Below are 17,466 nucleotides of genomic sequence, written 5' to 3' on the forward strand. Positions count from 1 at the left end.
CTGCCTGTAGCGGTCTTAGAAAAATTACTCCTTTTTGTTTTTATTTATTTATTTATTTATTTATTTATTTATTTATTTATTTTTTAACGTTTATTTATTTTTGAGAGAGAGAGAGACAGAGCATGAACGGGGGAGGGTCAGAGAGAGGGAGACACAGAATCCGAAACAGGCTCCAGGCTCTGAGCTGTCAGCACAGAGCCTGAGGCGGAGCTCGAACTCATAGACCGCGAGATCATGACCTGAGCCGAAGTCGGCCGCCCAACCGACTGAGCCACCCAGGCGCCCCAAATTACTCCTTTTTGAAGAGGTTATGATGTGATTGCACTTACGGTTTCACCAAGACGCGGTGTGTGGGTATGCAGATCCTTCCGCTACGTTTCATGACGTGAGCGTTGTTCATTTACTCACTATGCGAATCGTCTGCATTTATCAGGGCTGCTGAAGATTTATTGTCACAGATTCAGAAAAATTACCAGAAGCCACAGAAAGAGTTGGAGGTATTAAAAGAAGCAGCAAGCAGCCTTCTTTCAAAACGCAGCAGTGAACTGCAGGCAGCGAGGGACCTTGTGAGGGAAGCAGAGGTGAAGAACCAGGAGAGCGACCGCCTGTTGCACATCGTCAGCGCCAACCTGCGAGAATTTAACGTGAGTCTTATAGTATATATATTATACATATATCGTATATATATTATACATATATAGTATATATATTATACATATATATAGTATACATAGTATATATATATAGTATATATATATAGTATATATATAAAATTATATACTATATATATAATTTTTTAAGTTTATTTATTTTGAGAGAGAAAGCGCGCAAGCAGGGGAGGGGCGGGGGGATGGGGAGAAAGAATCCCAAGCAGGTTCTGTAGGGTCAGCGCAGAGCTTGATGTGGGGCTGGAACTCACAAACCTTGAAATTGTTTCCGGAGTCTAAATCAGGAGTAGGCACTGACCGAGCCACCCAGGCGCCCCTAAATGTGAGTCGTAATAAGGACAGTCTCTTTCCTTCTCAGGGCTGGGATCCAAATTCTCCTATGTAAATAATAGCATTTTTAGCTTTAAAAATGAGCCCTAAGTACTAACTTCAGCACATGGTGTCAGGCACCGACATTTGGAAGCTGACTTGCTCTTTTGAAGCATCCTCAAAGGCGATTTTTGCCACAGGATAAGACGGTGCGTGTTCAACAAGAGCAAAACTTGACCTCCACGCTGATTGCCAGAGGGAGAAGATTGCTAGACGCTGTCACTGCACCTGCAGATGCTGTAGGAGATGCTCTAGCAGTAAGTTACCGCTCAGCACAGCCACATACGGGTTCCAAAGCATCTTCACACGCCTCCTCCACATGCACAAGCGTGTGCTGTCACATAGATGCACAAGTAGCCACAATATGAATTTCTCTCCGTAGCAGTTAGAGCGTCACCGAGATGAGCTACTTTTATGGACTGCCAAAATCAGGCGCCATGTAGATGATCTGGTCATGCAGATGTCCCAAAGGAGAGCTCTTGACCTTGTCTACAGAGCAGAGGACCACGCAGCTGAACTCCAGAGACTAGCAGGTGCTCTGGACAGGTGAGACCAGACCTTGCAGGAGTCCCAGGGGGTGGTGACCCATTGATAGGAGACAATAAGGACCGCTCTTTTGATGACAGTGTTGGGTCACTCTTCTTTGGTCTACAAGTGAAGACTGCTGTTTTATTCACAGGGGGAGAAGGATTTCCTCCCACATCTGGTAACATTGTTGTCCTTCTGCATAGATGGAAAAATACAAACTGAACTGGAGGGGAATTAGTACAAATGTTATGCTATGATATCAAGCCATGAAGGCCTTGTTAAGTACCTACTAAATACTCGGGGCTTTGTCAGGTTGGATGGAATGGCGATATTAATTTTTTTTAATGTTTATTTAATTTTGAGAGAGAGAAAGCATGAGCGGGGGAGGAGCAGAGAGACAGAAGGAGACACAGAATCTGAAGCAGGGTCTAGGCTCCGAGCTGTCAGCACAGAGTCCGACATGGGGCTCAAACTCATAAACTGCAAGATCATGACCTGAGCCGAAGTTGGACACTTAACTGACTGAGCCACTCAGGCACCAACCCCCTGTCATATTTTTAAGTATCCCAGCTTAGCTAAGTACAGCAAATGAAGGAACTAGTGTTCAGCCTTATCGATGATTTATGCAGTATTGTGGTTAATTGGTAAATTTATTTCTTTAAAATTTGTTACAAATTGTAGGTAGGAAATGTCTGGCCCCACTGGGAATATCTGTGCTTCTGTGTGCTGGGTGTGTTTTGTGGAAGGAGAAAAATAAATATCTTTCCAATTTGAGGAATGCTGCCATCAAAGATTAGCTCACACAACAAAAGCAATTAAAAATGATAGAAGCTAGAATGTTGTGTGAATTACGTGCCATGTGGAGCATTACCACCTACACATGCCATAAGAATCTGTAATAGAAAGCGGAATTTGATACTCAGCTTCTCTTTTCATCAACTTTCATTATTTCCCAAAAGAAAAAAAAACTCTCTGACTACATACATAGCTAGAACAAAACCTTTATTCTCTAGCATGAATTATAAAAGCAATTTGTTATGATAAATAAAGTTAAATAACATTATTACCTTCTGTTTATCAATTACCAAATTTTGCCAATCAAGTAGTAACTGCTAGTGTCTGGTCTGGGCATCCCTCAACTTGATAACCTTGGGAAGAAAATGAAGTGAGTTATTCAGCAGGCAAAGATACGTCAATTGTCAGATTTCATTCTCAAGATAGAGTGACCTGGATGAGATTGCACCATTACCAGTTGGCAAGTTCATAAGTGGTTTGCCCACTTGTAAGAGTGAAGTTCAGATGATTGAAATATTATCTGATCCTCCTCCAACCTCTAGTGAATTTCATTAAATCGGTGTGTACCTTTTGAGGAACAAGATTCAGCATCCTTATATTTGCTTAGGGAAGCTTTTTGAAAATTAACAAGTGCAGAGCTGGAGAGATTACAACCAACACAAACAGGGCATGGTGCCCCAGACACGCGCAGGGGGCTTGAACAGGAACAATGTTGAGGGCAGCTGGTGGAAACTGATGCTGAAAAAGCTGGGCAACAGCAATGGTCTCTTCTTTGGGTGTTCATTAAACAGTGCTTCTGAGTGTACTCATGACAAGGTAGCTACTTCTTTCAAAGACCGCATGTGGAGCTGGAGGAGAATCCTTACGTTGTTAATTCCTTGTTGATACTTTTCTAAGCGTAAGAAACTAGGAAACCTTTAGGAATAGTGGGCAAGTTCCACTTAGTTTATACTAACATCTGTACATTTGTTGATTACGTAGTGGCCTTGGCAGTGTTAGACATGTGTCCCTGAATGCCACCAGTGCAACCCACGTCCATTCCAACATTCGGAGCATGATTGAAGAATCAGAGAAAGTGGCAAAAGATGCTCTCAAGATCGTGACAACGGCGAGTCTGGTGAGAGCTGCCCCGGGGCTGCACTAGATGCCTTCCTTTACTAGGCACTATGGGAGATTGTTCCAGAAGGTGCTGAGCAAAGACCTAGTAGCTTAAATTCGTGCTTGTCAGCATTCTTGTCTGGAGGGATCTGTTTGGCTCTGTCATCATGTGATGTAAGTTTTAATTTCTTAAGATCGTAAATACTTCTTTACAAAGACCAGGGACTAGCGATGTGGAGATGAGGAAAATCTCACAATTTCTTATAACAAGAGGATAATGCTTCTTGATACATACTTGAGACAACTTTTCTTACCTGTGGAGGAATATTCATCTAATGGTGGTTTTTGTGTTTATATATTTAAAAATGCTTTGTGTTCTTTCTCCTCAGCCATAAATTAGGACAATTTAAATTGTCCCTACATATTGCCTAGTGGACTCCCATGTCTGGAACTAGACGGGAGGCTATTCGGGTAGAGTTGCTCTCCCGTCTCCAGTGGGAGTGCACCTGCACGCACCCCCCCCCCCACCCCCCGCCATGTTTACTCTGTCCTGTTTTCCAGTTCTCAGAATCCCTTGCTCCCAATGGGAAAGTGGCTCTCCAGCGCAGTTCCAGATTTCTAAAAGAAGGCAGCAGCCTGAGCAGAAAGCATCAAGGTCAGTTTCTAGCTTGGACTGTATTGCTAAGCAGAGTGAATACAAACGCTTTTCTGAGCATACTGCTGGAACATTCTCCGCCCCTGGAAGAATTTGAAAGTGAACGCTTGTCACCGTGACATGCCCATTTTCTGATGTAGGAACGTCATATTATAATTTAAGTTTTATTTATTTTTAAACTTTTATTTTAGTGCTATCTCTTAATGTGCGGGCACCTCTAACCTTCCATAGGCTTGTTAAGCCTTCTTTGGTAACTAAATCCTCCACTCGTGGCTTTAGCTCATGAGCTGTCACCGTTTCACAGCGTCTGTCAAGTTCTCTTTGGCTTCAGGGCCTCCTCTCTTCATCTCACACTGTTTTGCAGGTTCATGAAGAGTCGTACTGTGTGTGGTATATGCTTCTTTGGGCACTTTTGCCAGGCAGAGCTAATGTAACGTTAGACGCTTCTCAAGTCATTACTGAATTAAATCATAATTTTATAAAAAATACCCATGTGGTTAGTTTTTCCTGAGGGTTTCAGTAAACAATTATTTGGCACGTATCAAGAGCTATCCAGTAAGCACAACACAAAATGGCAGCATGAATCTGCTGTGTAAGAGAAACAGAGGAGTTTTATCACATACACTTTCACCTGAATATCTTCTAATATATCAAAAACACCAAGTCTTTTCCTGTAGGAGTAAATGGTGGGCTGTAAACAAAGCTCATACCCCTCAGACCACTGCCATGCCCAGTACTGGCTCCCATAGCTGTATGAGCCAGGGGCATGGATGTGCACATATTTTTGTTTCTCTGTGAGTGACACTATTTAAAATTTATGTTGTCATCTCACGGTAGAGAAAGTTCCTAATGCTGGATCATAAAGCACATTAAACACAAACTCTAGCATCAGTGTTGATGGGCTGTGGTTTCCATTTACACAGCCAAAGGTATTTCACAGGCCACCAAATAATGAATTTTCTGGCAATTAAAATCTTAGGTAGAACCATCGTGTTCATCAAGGATTTTATCCGTAATTCATTTTTTAACGCTGTGTCCAAAATCAAGATGTGATTGTGTATTATGAACAGAAATATTAGAAGTAAAAGCTTTGATCCCACAGCTTTGATCAGACTTGAAGGAGGCTGAGTCTCCTACCTGTTGGGTGGCGACAGAGTGCAGGAAGGGGAGGGTCATTCCCCCAGGGAAGCATGGTGGGGAGCAACTGGGGAAGATTCCAGGGCAGGACTATGTCTGAGGTTTTATAACCCAGAGGAGAGACGTGGACAAGATTGAGGTGTGGACGGGAAGTCAGTGAGTGATCAAGATTGAGTGATTTAAACACAAGTCTTCACCTTGAGCTCTAATTTAATTGGACATGCAATTTAAGAAGAAATATTAGGAAGAAGGGCAACAAGCAAAATAGAAAAAATGATCAAGCAAGCAAAAAACACCCTTAATTTCTCTAATGAGTGATGCTAAGTCTTTTGGGAAAAATTTCAATGTTGGGGGGTCTCTGTAGAAAGCTGTTGATTCTGTAGACAGATCTGAGTGAAAAATGAAACTGTTGCCTAGGCACCTTTGAGTAGCCAACGCAAAAAAAAGGACACTTTTCCCCCTTTAAATAGGTATCACATTGGAACTGAGTAAATTGAAAAATACAGCAAAGAGATTTCAAGAGAATGCTCATACAATTACTAGGCGGACCAATGAATCACTCTCCATCCTTAGAGCATTCCCTGAAGGTAAGTGGAAAGGGGTTCTTGATTTAATTAATATTTTCTCATTTCAAAACCATTACACCTGAGCATGAGGAAGTCCTGCCATGAGTCTGCTTAAGAGCCCTCGCTCAAGAGGAGACCAAGATTGATAGAGTTTTTACTTGCAGAGGAGTATGATTTGGAAAGGAAGAGGACTATTTTTGAAATAATTCCAGAACGCTTGCATTGAAATGCTAGAATTACACTCTGAAAAACAAAAGCCTTGGGAGACTTTATGTTAGCATACGAATTGCTGACTTTTAAAATGAGCTTGACACATCCCTTAAATGAAAGGGTCATTCAGAGAAGTCAGCAAGAAGGGGAATGTTCCTGCTTTAAGGGAAAATGCTAGATTCATTATAAATGTGGGCAATTAAAGAACTCTTGCTTGGTAATCTTCCTTCATGAGGCAATAAAGCATTCTAAAATAAGCTCATAAATCACTTTAATATTGATGGTTTGGAAATGCACTATTCATTAAAATTTGAAATAGGATAACTTTTTAAAAGTGTAATACAAATGAATCCTGCTGCAATGCATTACTTACATTCCTTCAACCTTCTCTTTTTTTCTTAAGAAGACTTAAAAGATGCCTTAACAACTCTAGAGTTCTTTCTGCTGGTTCACCTTGTAAACACGAGGATTACTGTGGGGACCTGGGCTTGGGGCGCTTTGGACTGACTTACAACCTTAAGTCATTGGAGAATTTTCTGATCTGGACAGTTCTTCCTTCCTTCCTTCCTCCCCTTCCCTCCCTCCCTCCTTCCCTCCCTCCCTCCCTCCTTTCCTTCAAGGATGCATGATGTATGTCGATTAAACACTTAAAAATATCTTTTTATTTGGAAATAATTTCAGACTTGCAGAAAAGTTGCCACAAGAGTCAAAAGAAACCTGTCTACTCTTTATTGGCCTTCTTCTAGTGTTAATATTTGTCCCATTTGTGATTGAATACTTTAAAAATGAATACTAGTGCCTTTTTTAAAAAAAAAAATACATCACCCAGATTTTCTAGAATAACTAAATTCCACCTTACTGATTGTGACCATTTAGTCTTTACTCTGCTGTTATGTCTCGTAGCCAGTTGACACTGTGGGCAGATATCACTTCCTCTAGCCTGCCACACGCCCATCTCACCTACAAGTTTAAACTACCTAACCTTATCCACACACAGAGGGATCCGAAGAAAGGTTTAAAGAATATGAGAAGGGACGGATAGAAGGGAGACCAAAGAAAGAAGTGTAGCTTATTAAACATAGAAGATGCTGAGCACATGGCAATTAGCAGGTGTTGTCATGATCTATGTACTAAAATTTCAGTACAGAGGATTGTTACCAAGATTATTTCATTTGTCCCTCAAGGGAGCAGTAAGGCATTGTGATATGCAGCCTTAATACTGCCTTTAAAAACCGGAAGCCCCATTTTGTGTTCAGCAGCCAGTAAGAAACACTGTAACAGGTTTCCATGTAAAGTTACATTTATTGTGGTTTATGGTTTTCTCCACGTATAATCACTGAAGTGCATGCTTGCATATACATTTATTTCAGGTGTCAGAGACAAAGGAGCCAAAATCAAAGAGCTGGCCTCATCTGCAAATCGGAGCGCTGCAAGCACCCTAAAGAAGGTTGTGGGATTGAGCAAGGAGCTGTTGAATACATCAACTGGCTTGTCCAGGGTTAATGCCGCCTTACAAGAAACAAACAAACTTCTGCAGGACTCTTCAATGACCAGTACGTTACAGTCTCCCTTCCCATTAGGAGAGTCTGCATCGTGAGATTTCGAACTGGCCAGGTGCACAATGGTGTCTTGTTCACAAACAGAATTCCTAAAGAATAAAAATGCACTGATATCTAGATTTGCATTTATAAAGAAAGAGAAGGGCCTTGGGTATTGCCTGTTGCTGGTGCATTTTTCATATACAGTTGACCTTTGAACGTATACAGTTGAACCTTTGAATGTGTGGGTCCATTATACAGACTCGATAAATATAGGTACTGAAAATATATTTTCCTTATGATTTTCATAATAACATTTTCTTCAGCTTTATTTATTCTTACTTTACTGTAAGAATACAGTATAAAATACAGGTAACATATAAAACGTGCTATTTGATTATCTGTGTTATCGGTAAGGCTTCCAGTCAACTGTAGGCTATTCCTAGTTAAGTTTTGGGGGAGTCAAAAGTTTTACAGATTTGCAACAGCATAGGGTTTGAGTGCCTCAACCCCTGCGTTGTTCAAAGGTCAACTGTAGTTAGCAAAATTTCAAGGATTTCATTACTAGAATATTCTATTTGATCCAGTGCACTGGTAATGAAGAACTAATTTCTCTGGTTTCCGCCCTACCACCAACTTCTTTGCCACCTTGAACTTGTTAGCTCTGCTAGCTGGAAGAAGAGTTAAAGATGCAGAAACACAAGCCAGCCTTTTATTTGATCGGTTGAAGCCTCTGAAGATATTAGAAGAGAACCTGAGCAGAAACCTATCAGAAATCAAACTGCTGATCAGCCAGGCCCGGAAACAAGCAGCTTCTGTGAGTGTGGGCTTCTGTGGCTCTTGGGGATGTGGCCATCCTATAGCTGGAGCTCTTGATAACTCCAGGACTTGGGGAACTCCTGTGGAGGAGGTGACTGTCACACTGGTCTCCTGGACTTCCACTGATTCAGCTCTTATATCTCAGATTTCTCACAGCCTTGTCTGCAGTATATTTAAAACTTTATGTTAAGCATATTTACCTAAATACATACATATATTTTTTCAGTGGCAACTTACGACTTTCATGTATGTGCCTGTGCCGTGTCTCAAAAATACCTTCTTTCCTGCCCCAGGCAGTGTATTTAAATATACTACTTAATTAGTCTCATTTTCTGTGGTTTTTTTTTTTCTTTATTCAACATGTTTCAAAATGTTGTTAGCAAAGAGATCTCATGTCTGTATGGAGATTTATAATTGTAGCCTAGATGTATCAATTTATAACTATTAGCGGTAGAGCACGTGGTCAAAGTGTTTACATCTAAGTTTCAGTGGCTGAGTATGGTATTATTGCCATCATTTAACCAACCTGGTGTTAATAATCCGAGTACTTTTCAGAACGTTTGCACACTATGAGCCTCATCCTCCAGGAGTCAGTCCAACAAAACACTCTAAACACACACAAATCCAGGTCACTAAATGCAAAAAACACTTGATAGCTGGAAAAGTACGAATGTGAGAAAATGTTTTACAGGCATCCATAGCACATGGCACTGGTTGTGCTCTAAAGGAGAGGCATTTCAGGGAAATAATAATACTTTCAACAAAATATGCAGTTGTCACACTACTGGGGATTTATAGAGGATAAATGTGACCTCTGGTCTCATGCTCTTCTGCCTGAACCCTTCTAGTCAAGAAAAAGTTCTAGAATCTTGAATTCTCCTTCCTTCGGGTGGCCTTGTGATTGGAAAAGGGCTGTAGGTTGACCTGGGCTCTGGTTTCTATTTATTTCAATTAAAGTTACCAAATAAATGCAAGCCTGATAGATATTTCCAAATGCTCTGGTTAATACAAACCCATAATCTTAAGATTAATATAAGAAATATATGCAAATACTTAAATATGTAGTAAGGACAAAAATCTCTCTATAAGTATTTGCTGAATGTATAAATAGATTATCCCTTCATTTATTTGTCAGACGATTATCAAATATCCTCCCCGCGTGGTGTAAAGATGCCAAGGTGAACTGGAGAAGCTCCTTGTGTTAAGGAATTAAATCTCACATGAGTGAGACTCTTTCCAACATAAGATACTCTTAAAACTTCAAGAGTGATTTTTTAGTAGTTAAATAGTTCACCAAATGAACTAATTTTCATCACCACCAGATTTCTCACTTTATGAAACCCAAAACGTGACGCATCATCAAGAGAGGAAACCTGCCAAACAGTCAAAGTCTGTTAGGAAGCAGCACTTTTGAACTCTTGGCATGCTGCCAGCATGAGTCACTAAGTGAGTAGGACACTTCCCCTTTCCTTTTACAGATTAAAGTCGCTGTGACTGCAGACAGAGATTGTGTCCGGGCCTACCAGCCTCAGATTTCTTCTACTAACTATAACACCTTAACACTAAATGTTAAGACAAGTGAACCCGATAACCTTCTCTTCTACCTCGGGAGCAGCACCAGTGTGAGTGTGTACCTGCCGAAAGCAACAATGAATCTCTTATGAACATGTATATTTTCTGAATCGGCAGGGTTTTTTTTTTTTTTTTTTTTCTTTTATGAAAAAAAAAATAGGGCCTTGGTGAAATCACGAATTCTTCTAAGGAAACTAATCAGCATTTGCTGAACTGGTGGCATCAGATTAAAACACCCAGTACAAAACTGAATGCCTACGAGGAGGACTGTGGTATTGAGGAGAGAGGGCTCTCCCCTCTGCCATCTTAATTGCTAGCTATGGGGTAGAATTTCCTATGTCTTCTGCAGCCTCTTCAGCCACTGAGTCTAGCATTGGGTCTGTAAAATCGATCTTGGTGGTGTTTACCAGGAGTGGAGGAGAGCACCCTAAGGGGCATATCCTAATTATCCAGCCTCCCCCAAGCTCTTCAACCCACCATTCTGGTAGTTCCCAGAAGGCAAGTCCCCTGTGGAAGACCACTGATACCTTTGGCTATACCAGTGGCAATGTGTGGGTCAGAACCTTTGGAGGGGGTATTAGAGCAGAAAATATTAACAAGCACAAATTCTAAAACATCTTCTTTGGAGCTGAGGTGCCGAACACATGCAAGTCTGTGATGTGGGATTTCATGGCTTCTATCTTGCTGTGTGTTTCATGTTCGTGTATTGCCTTTTCAGAGTGAGCAGATAAGTACAGTGCCTTCCCTCATGCTCCTTGTAGGCTGCTGGTGACCCCCCGGGAGATTTCTTGGGGGAACTTTATGGAAGGCATTGTGGAAGGCCATGCTGGTGGGCCAGGGTGGTGGGGCACTCATGTCCAACAGTGGCTACTGTCTCCCATGCTCTGAGTCATGCTCCAGCTCCAGGGAGATGAACATTTAAAGACAAAAGACAGGTTTTTTTGCTTGTTTGTTTTTAAGAATAGAGAAAATGCTGTAGGGAGTCATGCAAACAGTCTGGCACATAAACTCATCCCAACTCATGCCCGCACCCCAGTCTGATTTCCTGGCAGTGGAGATGCGGCGAGGGAAGGTGGCCTTTCTCTGGGATATGGGCTCCGGGTCTACACGGTTGGAATTTCCAGACTTCCGAGCTGACGACAACAAATGGCACAGTATCTATGTAACCAGGTAGTGGAGAAAGTGCTCTCCAAGCATCTCTTTTCTTAAAACTGTACCTTATAAATTTGTAATGTGTTTGTCACCTTATGTAATTGTCTTTGAAACTTCTGGGAAGTCAGACTGCAGCCAAATATAGTTGGTTTACATTACAGAAATAAGGACTTTTTATTACTATTATTATTTTTACAGAAGAAGTAAACTGTTACCAAAGTCAACAATCAAAAGAAGTAAAAGTTAAAAGTTTATGTTACTTTTAGGACGTTTGGTCTAAATCTGAGGCAGCCAACCCAGTAAATTGTGTTCTTCCTTGAAGAGAGGGGTGGGAGGCAGCAGGGTAGAAATGCCACGTGGTTGGTGGGTGTGGTGTGCACACATAGAGGACAGAACGCAAGGATCCAGGTGGAGAATGTGGTTTCTTAAAATTCAGACCCAAAGCAAAACTCTCCCTTGTAAAGCCCCTCTCCAGAGGTAACTCCTTTTAAGCAGCTTTAGGTGTATCATTTTGCTTTTCTATAATATTACAGTGTATTGTTGATGGTGTGTTATGGCTGGAAATTTCTGTCTTTTGCTTTGTTATTTATAGATATGCAGCAATACTGAAGGCAGTGGACTGTTTCAGATACACTAAAACCTTGCATTGCGAGTAACTTATTCTGCAAGCGTTCCACAAGATGAACAAACATTTCTAATAAATTTGAACTTGATAAACGAGTGACGTCTTGTAATACGAGTAGTATGTGACACTGAACATGACATGATCACAAGTGGGCTGACGGTTCTTGAATTTGCTTTGATATACCAGTGCTTTTGGATTACAAGCATGTTTCTGGAACAATGATGCTTGCAAACCAAGGTTTTATTGTATATAATTTAACTTGTTTTCTAGAACTGTCTTAAGCACGAGGAAATGTATATGATTTAGAAGACCTACTTGACAAGAGCTTGGGAGTAAACTGGGGGCAAAGTGGGCAAGACTGGGCGAGGGAGACCAGTGGGAGCCGCCCAGGGACTGTGGGGAGAAACACCTAAAGGCTATGTTATAAACAGATGTGTATGTACGTGGAGGGGCTTGGAATTCTGAAAGTATTCTTTTTGCAATTCTTTGTGACCCTTATAGATTTGGAAACATTGGTTCATTGAGTGTAAAGGAAATGAGTGCAACCCAAAAGCCATCAACAAAAACAAGTAAATCCCCTGGGACAGCTAAAGTTCTGGATATAAACAATTCAACACTAATGTTTGTTGGAGGGCTTGGAGGACAGATCAAGGTAACATTCGGAATGTTCATCTGTACAGGACTGATTACTTTTATCTGTATATAAAATTAATGTTCAAGTTATTGAGTATCTCTTAGGCAGATGAATATTTTTTGTTTCTATCATTTTGCTTAATGACAGTAAATTTGCAGAGTGGGCTGGTTTTAGAAAGCAAAGGATCCTGCTGGATAAATAGCATAAATGGAAAAGAAGCCAGTGGTTCATTTTGCTATTTGAATTTCTTTTCCAATACTCAAACAGGAAATTCAATATTCCACCTTAATTTCTGTAGTTTCCCTTATTGCTATTCTAAACTCTAGTGGTAGAATAATGCTAATTAGTGTTTAGCACAGGAGCCTATGGTATGTATTTTATTATACCTGTTATCCCTTTACTGAATAAAGTTCAGTCACCTGGACTTACTTGGTTCAGTGCTCCGAAAGGAGAGTAAGGGTCTCCTTCCAGCCAGACCCTCACACCTGACATGCTCTGAGTCTCTGTTTCCTCGTCTGTGAAAGGGGCTTCTCTCCAGGGATCCTGGTAACTGAGGTGATCTTTAAGATCCTGTCAGGTTGTCACTCATTCTAGGATCCTACTTAATAATCGGAAGGAAATTCAGTGATTCCAACCTGGCCTTTTTTCTGGATGTTGCTTTCTCAAAATTTGGATCTGTTAGATTTGAGCTCCTAGGACGGAGTTTTGTGCACATAGAGAATTTACTCCTTTCCTTCTGATACGTGTGGGCTGTGCTTGTTTTGCTTGTTTATATTAGAAGTCTCCTGCTGTGAAGGTTACTCATTTTAAAGGCTGCATGGGAGAGGCCTTCTTGAACGGACAGTCCATCGGCCTGTGGAACTATGTTGAACGGGAGGGCAAGTGCCACGGCTGCTTCGGAAGGTAACATGCCCTATAATCTAACACACAGTATGTTATTAACATCTGGCAGATGCTTAGAGGATTCACGAGCACATACATCATGGGTGGTACACAGTCTGTGATATCGGACATCTCACCGCTAAGGATGTGATGTAGGTCCTTTACTAACAGAAGTTTGCATATCATTTTTAACCTCTAAAAAGTACTGTTTTCACTGTGCCATATGCTTTTTCATCATGGATCATAAAATTGAGAAGCATCAGACATCCTCTCCAACAACCTTCTGTCTCAGAGAGCCACAGCAAAATCTTAGGTAAATCCCTGTGTGTCTTTACTTTGAAAATACCTCCAAGGATAAGACTTTTCTTTGTGCTGTCAGATTTTATGGATAAGTACTTTCCTATTCTTAAATTCTAAAATTCTAGAAATTAAATGCATTTGGCAATGGAGAACAACTACCTAAAATCGTCTTGCAGGTATTAATGTAACAGCAGGCATTTAATAACAAGCCCACTGAGCTCAACACTCCCTGCATTACTTTCTAAAAAGGTAATTGCAGTTTCGTAAATGTACAAGACCTGTTTTCTAGCACTTCAGTAATTAAGACAATAGATTGCCTTTGCCATTAGAGAAATGAAACATCTGATAGGATTCTGTCATCTAATGGGCTGCTCTGTCTAGATAGATATCTGTAATTAACAGTGAGCTGTGACAAGATCAGTTGGAAGCAACTCCCATTACATTTGGAAACTTGTGGGCGAGTTTTCATTTTGTTACTGTCAGATCTGTTTTCTCTTAGGGCTCAGAGCTTGGGATTTTGTGGTTTGAGCCTTTTCTTTGCTACTTTCCCCTGACTCAGCTTGCTTTCAAAGTCATGACCAGAAGCTTGGTTATTGGAACCTTGTGAAAAAAAAAAAAAAAAAATAGCTTTGGAATCTAACTTACTCAGGCTCCCTCTCCTACCAAACTCCCTCTTGGTGACTTTGTAGTAAGTCACTTACTTTGTGGAGATTTGATTTCTTCTTTCAGAAAAGGAAAATGGTAATCATGTTTGTCTTACCTCCCAAAAGTGGGGTGATGAACACCTAGCATGATGTATGTGAAAATACTCAATGAATTTGAGACTGTTTCCCTCTGATCTTTCTGCAGTGATAATCCACTGCTTTTTAGATAAATGTCTGTTATTTTCTTGACAATAAGCATGTGAAAACCAGAGGTTCTGTAATTGGCAAATATAATAAAAAATGATATTACCTAGTGAGGTAATGGCACCGGCTCTAGAACTCTGGGAGCAGAGAACTCCCCATCACATTTTCCTCATGCTTTTTCTCTAGCAGGGACATTTCCCCAGCAATAGTGATTCGAACTTGAAAAATGTTCTGGACCCTGGACCTCTGGGCCCCACATTGACCCCAGATCATTAATCTTACTTGTAGAAAGGAAAGTCTTAACAGAGATGGAAAATTTCTAATATGGAAAATGTCCTCCTATGCTTTAGCTGTTTACAGTATCCCCAATTTCACCTGCCATTTTCAACGTTATCTTAAAACCGCTGACCTTAAACTGTAGCAATGAGTGAATCTGATGATTGCTAGCTCTTTTCTTTTGTTGGGGAGGAAGTCAATTTTCTGTGTGGGCACTCGTTTTCTTCTGAGATCTGCCTTCCCCCTGCATGTCTACCCAACCTGGACCTCCGGGGAAAGAGGAAGGTTGCTCCAAACTCGGGAGGGACTGGCAGGTGCCACCACCCTCCCGACGCATGTCCTGGAACTGGCTTTTTTGCTGGAAGGCTGACCACCCAGCTGAACCTTAGGGTCAGACTGACTCATTAGCTTAAAGTTTTGATTAAATGTTTTTCTGGGCACTGAACAAATCAACTGGCTATTCTTATACTGACTACCACTTCTAAAGTATGTTGTGTGTTTTTTTTAAAGAATACTAGTTTGATAGGATATTAATAAATACTTTCTTAAAGTGGGGGTGTCAGATGTGTCCTGACCATAAATGTTTGGGAAACAGTGTGTTAAATGATTTAAGTACATTTCCTGATTGTGAGGCATCCAGAGCCTCTAATGTGCGAACGTGCAGTAACCCTGTCCTTGATATGGGCTGGAGTTGCACCATTCCCAAACTCACTTGATCCCAAACTTTTTAAAAAGCAGCATTCCAGAGTTGCTGGTGTTCCATAGAACACATACCATGGCAAGTGCTGAGACAGACACAGCTGATGCTTTCTGTATTTGTAAACTGAATTGTCTTCATTTTAGGCAACCATCCCTACCTATTAGACAAAGACTTGAGCTCAAAGAATTAACAAACTAATTCTAGTAAATGAATCAATTTTAGCAGACCAGTGATTAGAATTCAGTGTGCTTTGGACCTCTGCGTGTAACCTGCCGTTTTAAATCATTAGTGTGGTCAACTGATGTCCTTTAGATTTACTAAAATAATTTTCTCAATAGAAACATTTACCTGTAACTTTGACTTATATTTTTTCATTTATTTTTTATTTTTTTATTAAAAAAAAATTTTTTTTTAACATTTTATTTTTGAGACAGGGAGAGACAGAGCATGAACAGGGGAGGGTCAGAGAGAGGGAGACACAGAATCTGAAACAGGCTCCAGGCTCTGAGCTGTCAGCACAGATCCTGACGCGGGGCTCGAACTCACGGACGGCGAGATCATGACCTGAGCCGAAGTCGGCCGCTTAACCGACTGAGGCGCCCCTAACTTTTACTTCTATTACCAACTAAATGAATTGAATTTTTTGTTTTATTCCTTGTTGGATATATTTACACTTCTTTATATGCTATCAATGTATGTTAATAATTATGAACAATCTCTTAAATTCTTAAAGGATATTACAAAAGAAACCATGGATTCTAACAGTTTTCACCTAAATATGGGAAAAAAACCTGTTTATTTAATTAACAGGACTTTATTCTTGTATTAGTTACGAGTGGATGTTGTGATAGGCTGTGTAGCTGACCTTTGGGATAGGTCAGTCACCTGCGTTCAGGGTACTCTTCTAGGTGCTGGCAAGGTCAACGTCAGTCACATGCGTTCATCTCCTCCAACATCTCCTGGTGTATAGGAGAGAGAGCCATATGAAAGCACAGAGAAAGTACTCTGTGCTGTGGCAGGAGGAGGTGACAGGTGAAGCAGCATCTTAGGCCTGGGCCCAGGTGCTACCCCACTCACTCTCATAACAGCTGCCCAGAGTGCTGATGGTACCACAGTAGGTATTACCCCTGTCACGAGTGAGAGCTCGGACCAGAGGCCTAGTCATTCTTTAAGGCTCACAGGGCTGAGGGCTGGGGAGGGAGAGTGTCTCTCTAGGCCTGCCTGACTACAGGACTCTCACCTGGAATTGCTGGGTCTGGAACAGAGCTCTCCATAAAGTGCTCTTGCCAACCCTGCTTTCATTTGTCCCGGGGCCTCTTGTCTGGGCAGGGGCCTGGAGCTGCCTTCCTGTGGCCCACCTGCGATCAGGCACCTGGGCCTCATGGTTATAGAATGGAAGCCTGACCCACAAGGGGGCAAGCCCCAGAAGTGTGTCACTGACCCCGGGTCAAGAACCTCCGAAGACGTGCATTCACAGGTCGGTTCATTTGAATGCACCCCTCTTTTTGCTACCTCATTGGGGCAGGCCCTGCTGATGGAGAGAAGCCAGAAGTAGAGAGTCCACATTCTTGAGAACAGAGAACTCAGGAGTTCTGGGGAAGGAGAGGGTGTGTGCAGCGGAACAAGACAGATTTCTGGAGTTCTGTTTGAAACCTGGTTTCACTATTTTCTTGGGTGTGCTCTTTAAAAAGGTACTTAATTTTTGAGGTTCAGGTTTTAAGAGGCAAAATGGCAGCCCTTCAGGGACCTCTGAACAAAGCAGAATCATCAGAGCTAAATGTACTGAACATACAAGTGCCAAGCACTGTCTAGAGAACTTGACATGTATTAAGTCATGCACAGCTTTCCTGAGAGCTGCTATTGTTTTCCTTATTTTATAGATGAAAAGAATGAAGCGCAGAGACATTAGGTAACTTCTCCAAGTTCGCACAGCTAGTAAATTGAAGGACTGGGATTTGAACCCCAGCAATCTGGTTCTAGAGTCCGCATCCTTAACCCCATGAAACTGGTCAGCCAAGAGCTAGAGCAATGGAACATGCTTGTAGGAAGTCACAGCTTTAGGAATTAAATAACAGAGAATTAAGCCATAGTTTC

General features: G+C 41.3%; 1 protein-coding gene across 1 annotated transcript in view; it reads left to right on the forward strand.

Moving 5' to 3' along the window:
- The window catches only part of LAMA1 (laminin subunit alpha 1), a 168,294-nt gene that overhangs the window by 127,083 nt on the left and 23,745 nt on the right, over positions 1–17,466 (forward strand). The window contains exons 37-48 of the mRNA XM_081790773.1: positions 434–644; positions 1,178–1,294; positions 1,420–1,583; positions 3,342–3,477; positions 4,020–4,113; positions 5,721–5,837; positions 7,397–7,579; positions 8,227–8,381; positions 9,862–10,005; positions 10,992–11,125; positions 12,234–12,384; positions 13,145–13,269. Coding sequence (XP_081646899.1) covers positions 434–644; positions 1,178–1,294; positions 1,420–1,583; positions 3,342–3,477; positions 4,020–4,113; positions 5,721–5,837; positions 7,397–7,579; positions 8,227–8,381; positions 9,862–10,005; positions 10,992–11,125; positions 12,234–12,384; positions 13,145–13,269 — 1,731 coding nt within the window. The remainder of the gene's footprint in view (positions 1–433; positions 645–1,177; positions 1,295–1,419; positions 1,584–3,341; positions 3,478–4,019; positions 4,114–5,720; positions 5,838–7,396; positions 7,580–8,226; positions 8,382–9,861; positions 10,006–10,991; positions 11,126–12,233; positions 12,385–13,144; positions 13,270–17,466) is intronic.

This window comes from Panthera onca, chromosome D3, assembly GCF_046562875.1.
Source record: "Panthera onca isolate mPanOnc1 chromosome D3, mPanOnc1 haplotype 2, whole genome shotgun sequence".
NCBI classification, from domain to species: Eukaryota; Metazoa; Chordata; class Mammalia; order Carnivora; family Felidae; genus Panthera; species Panthera onca.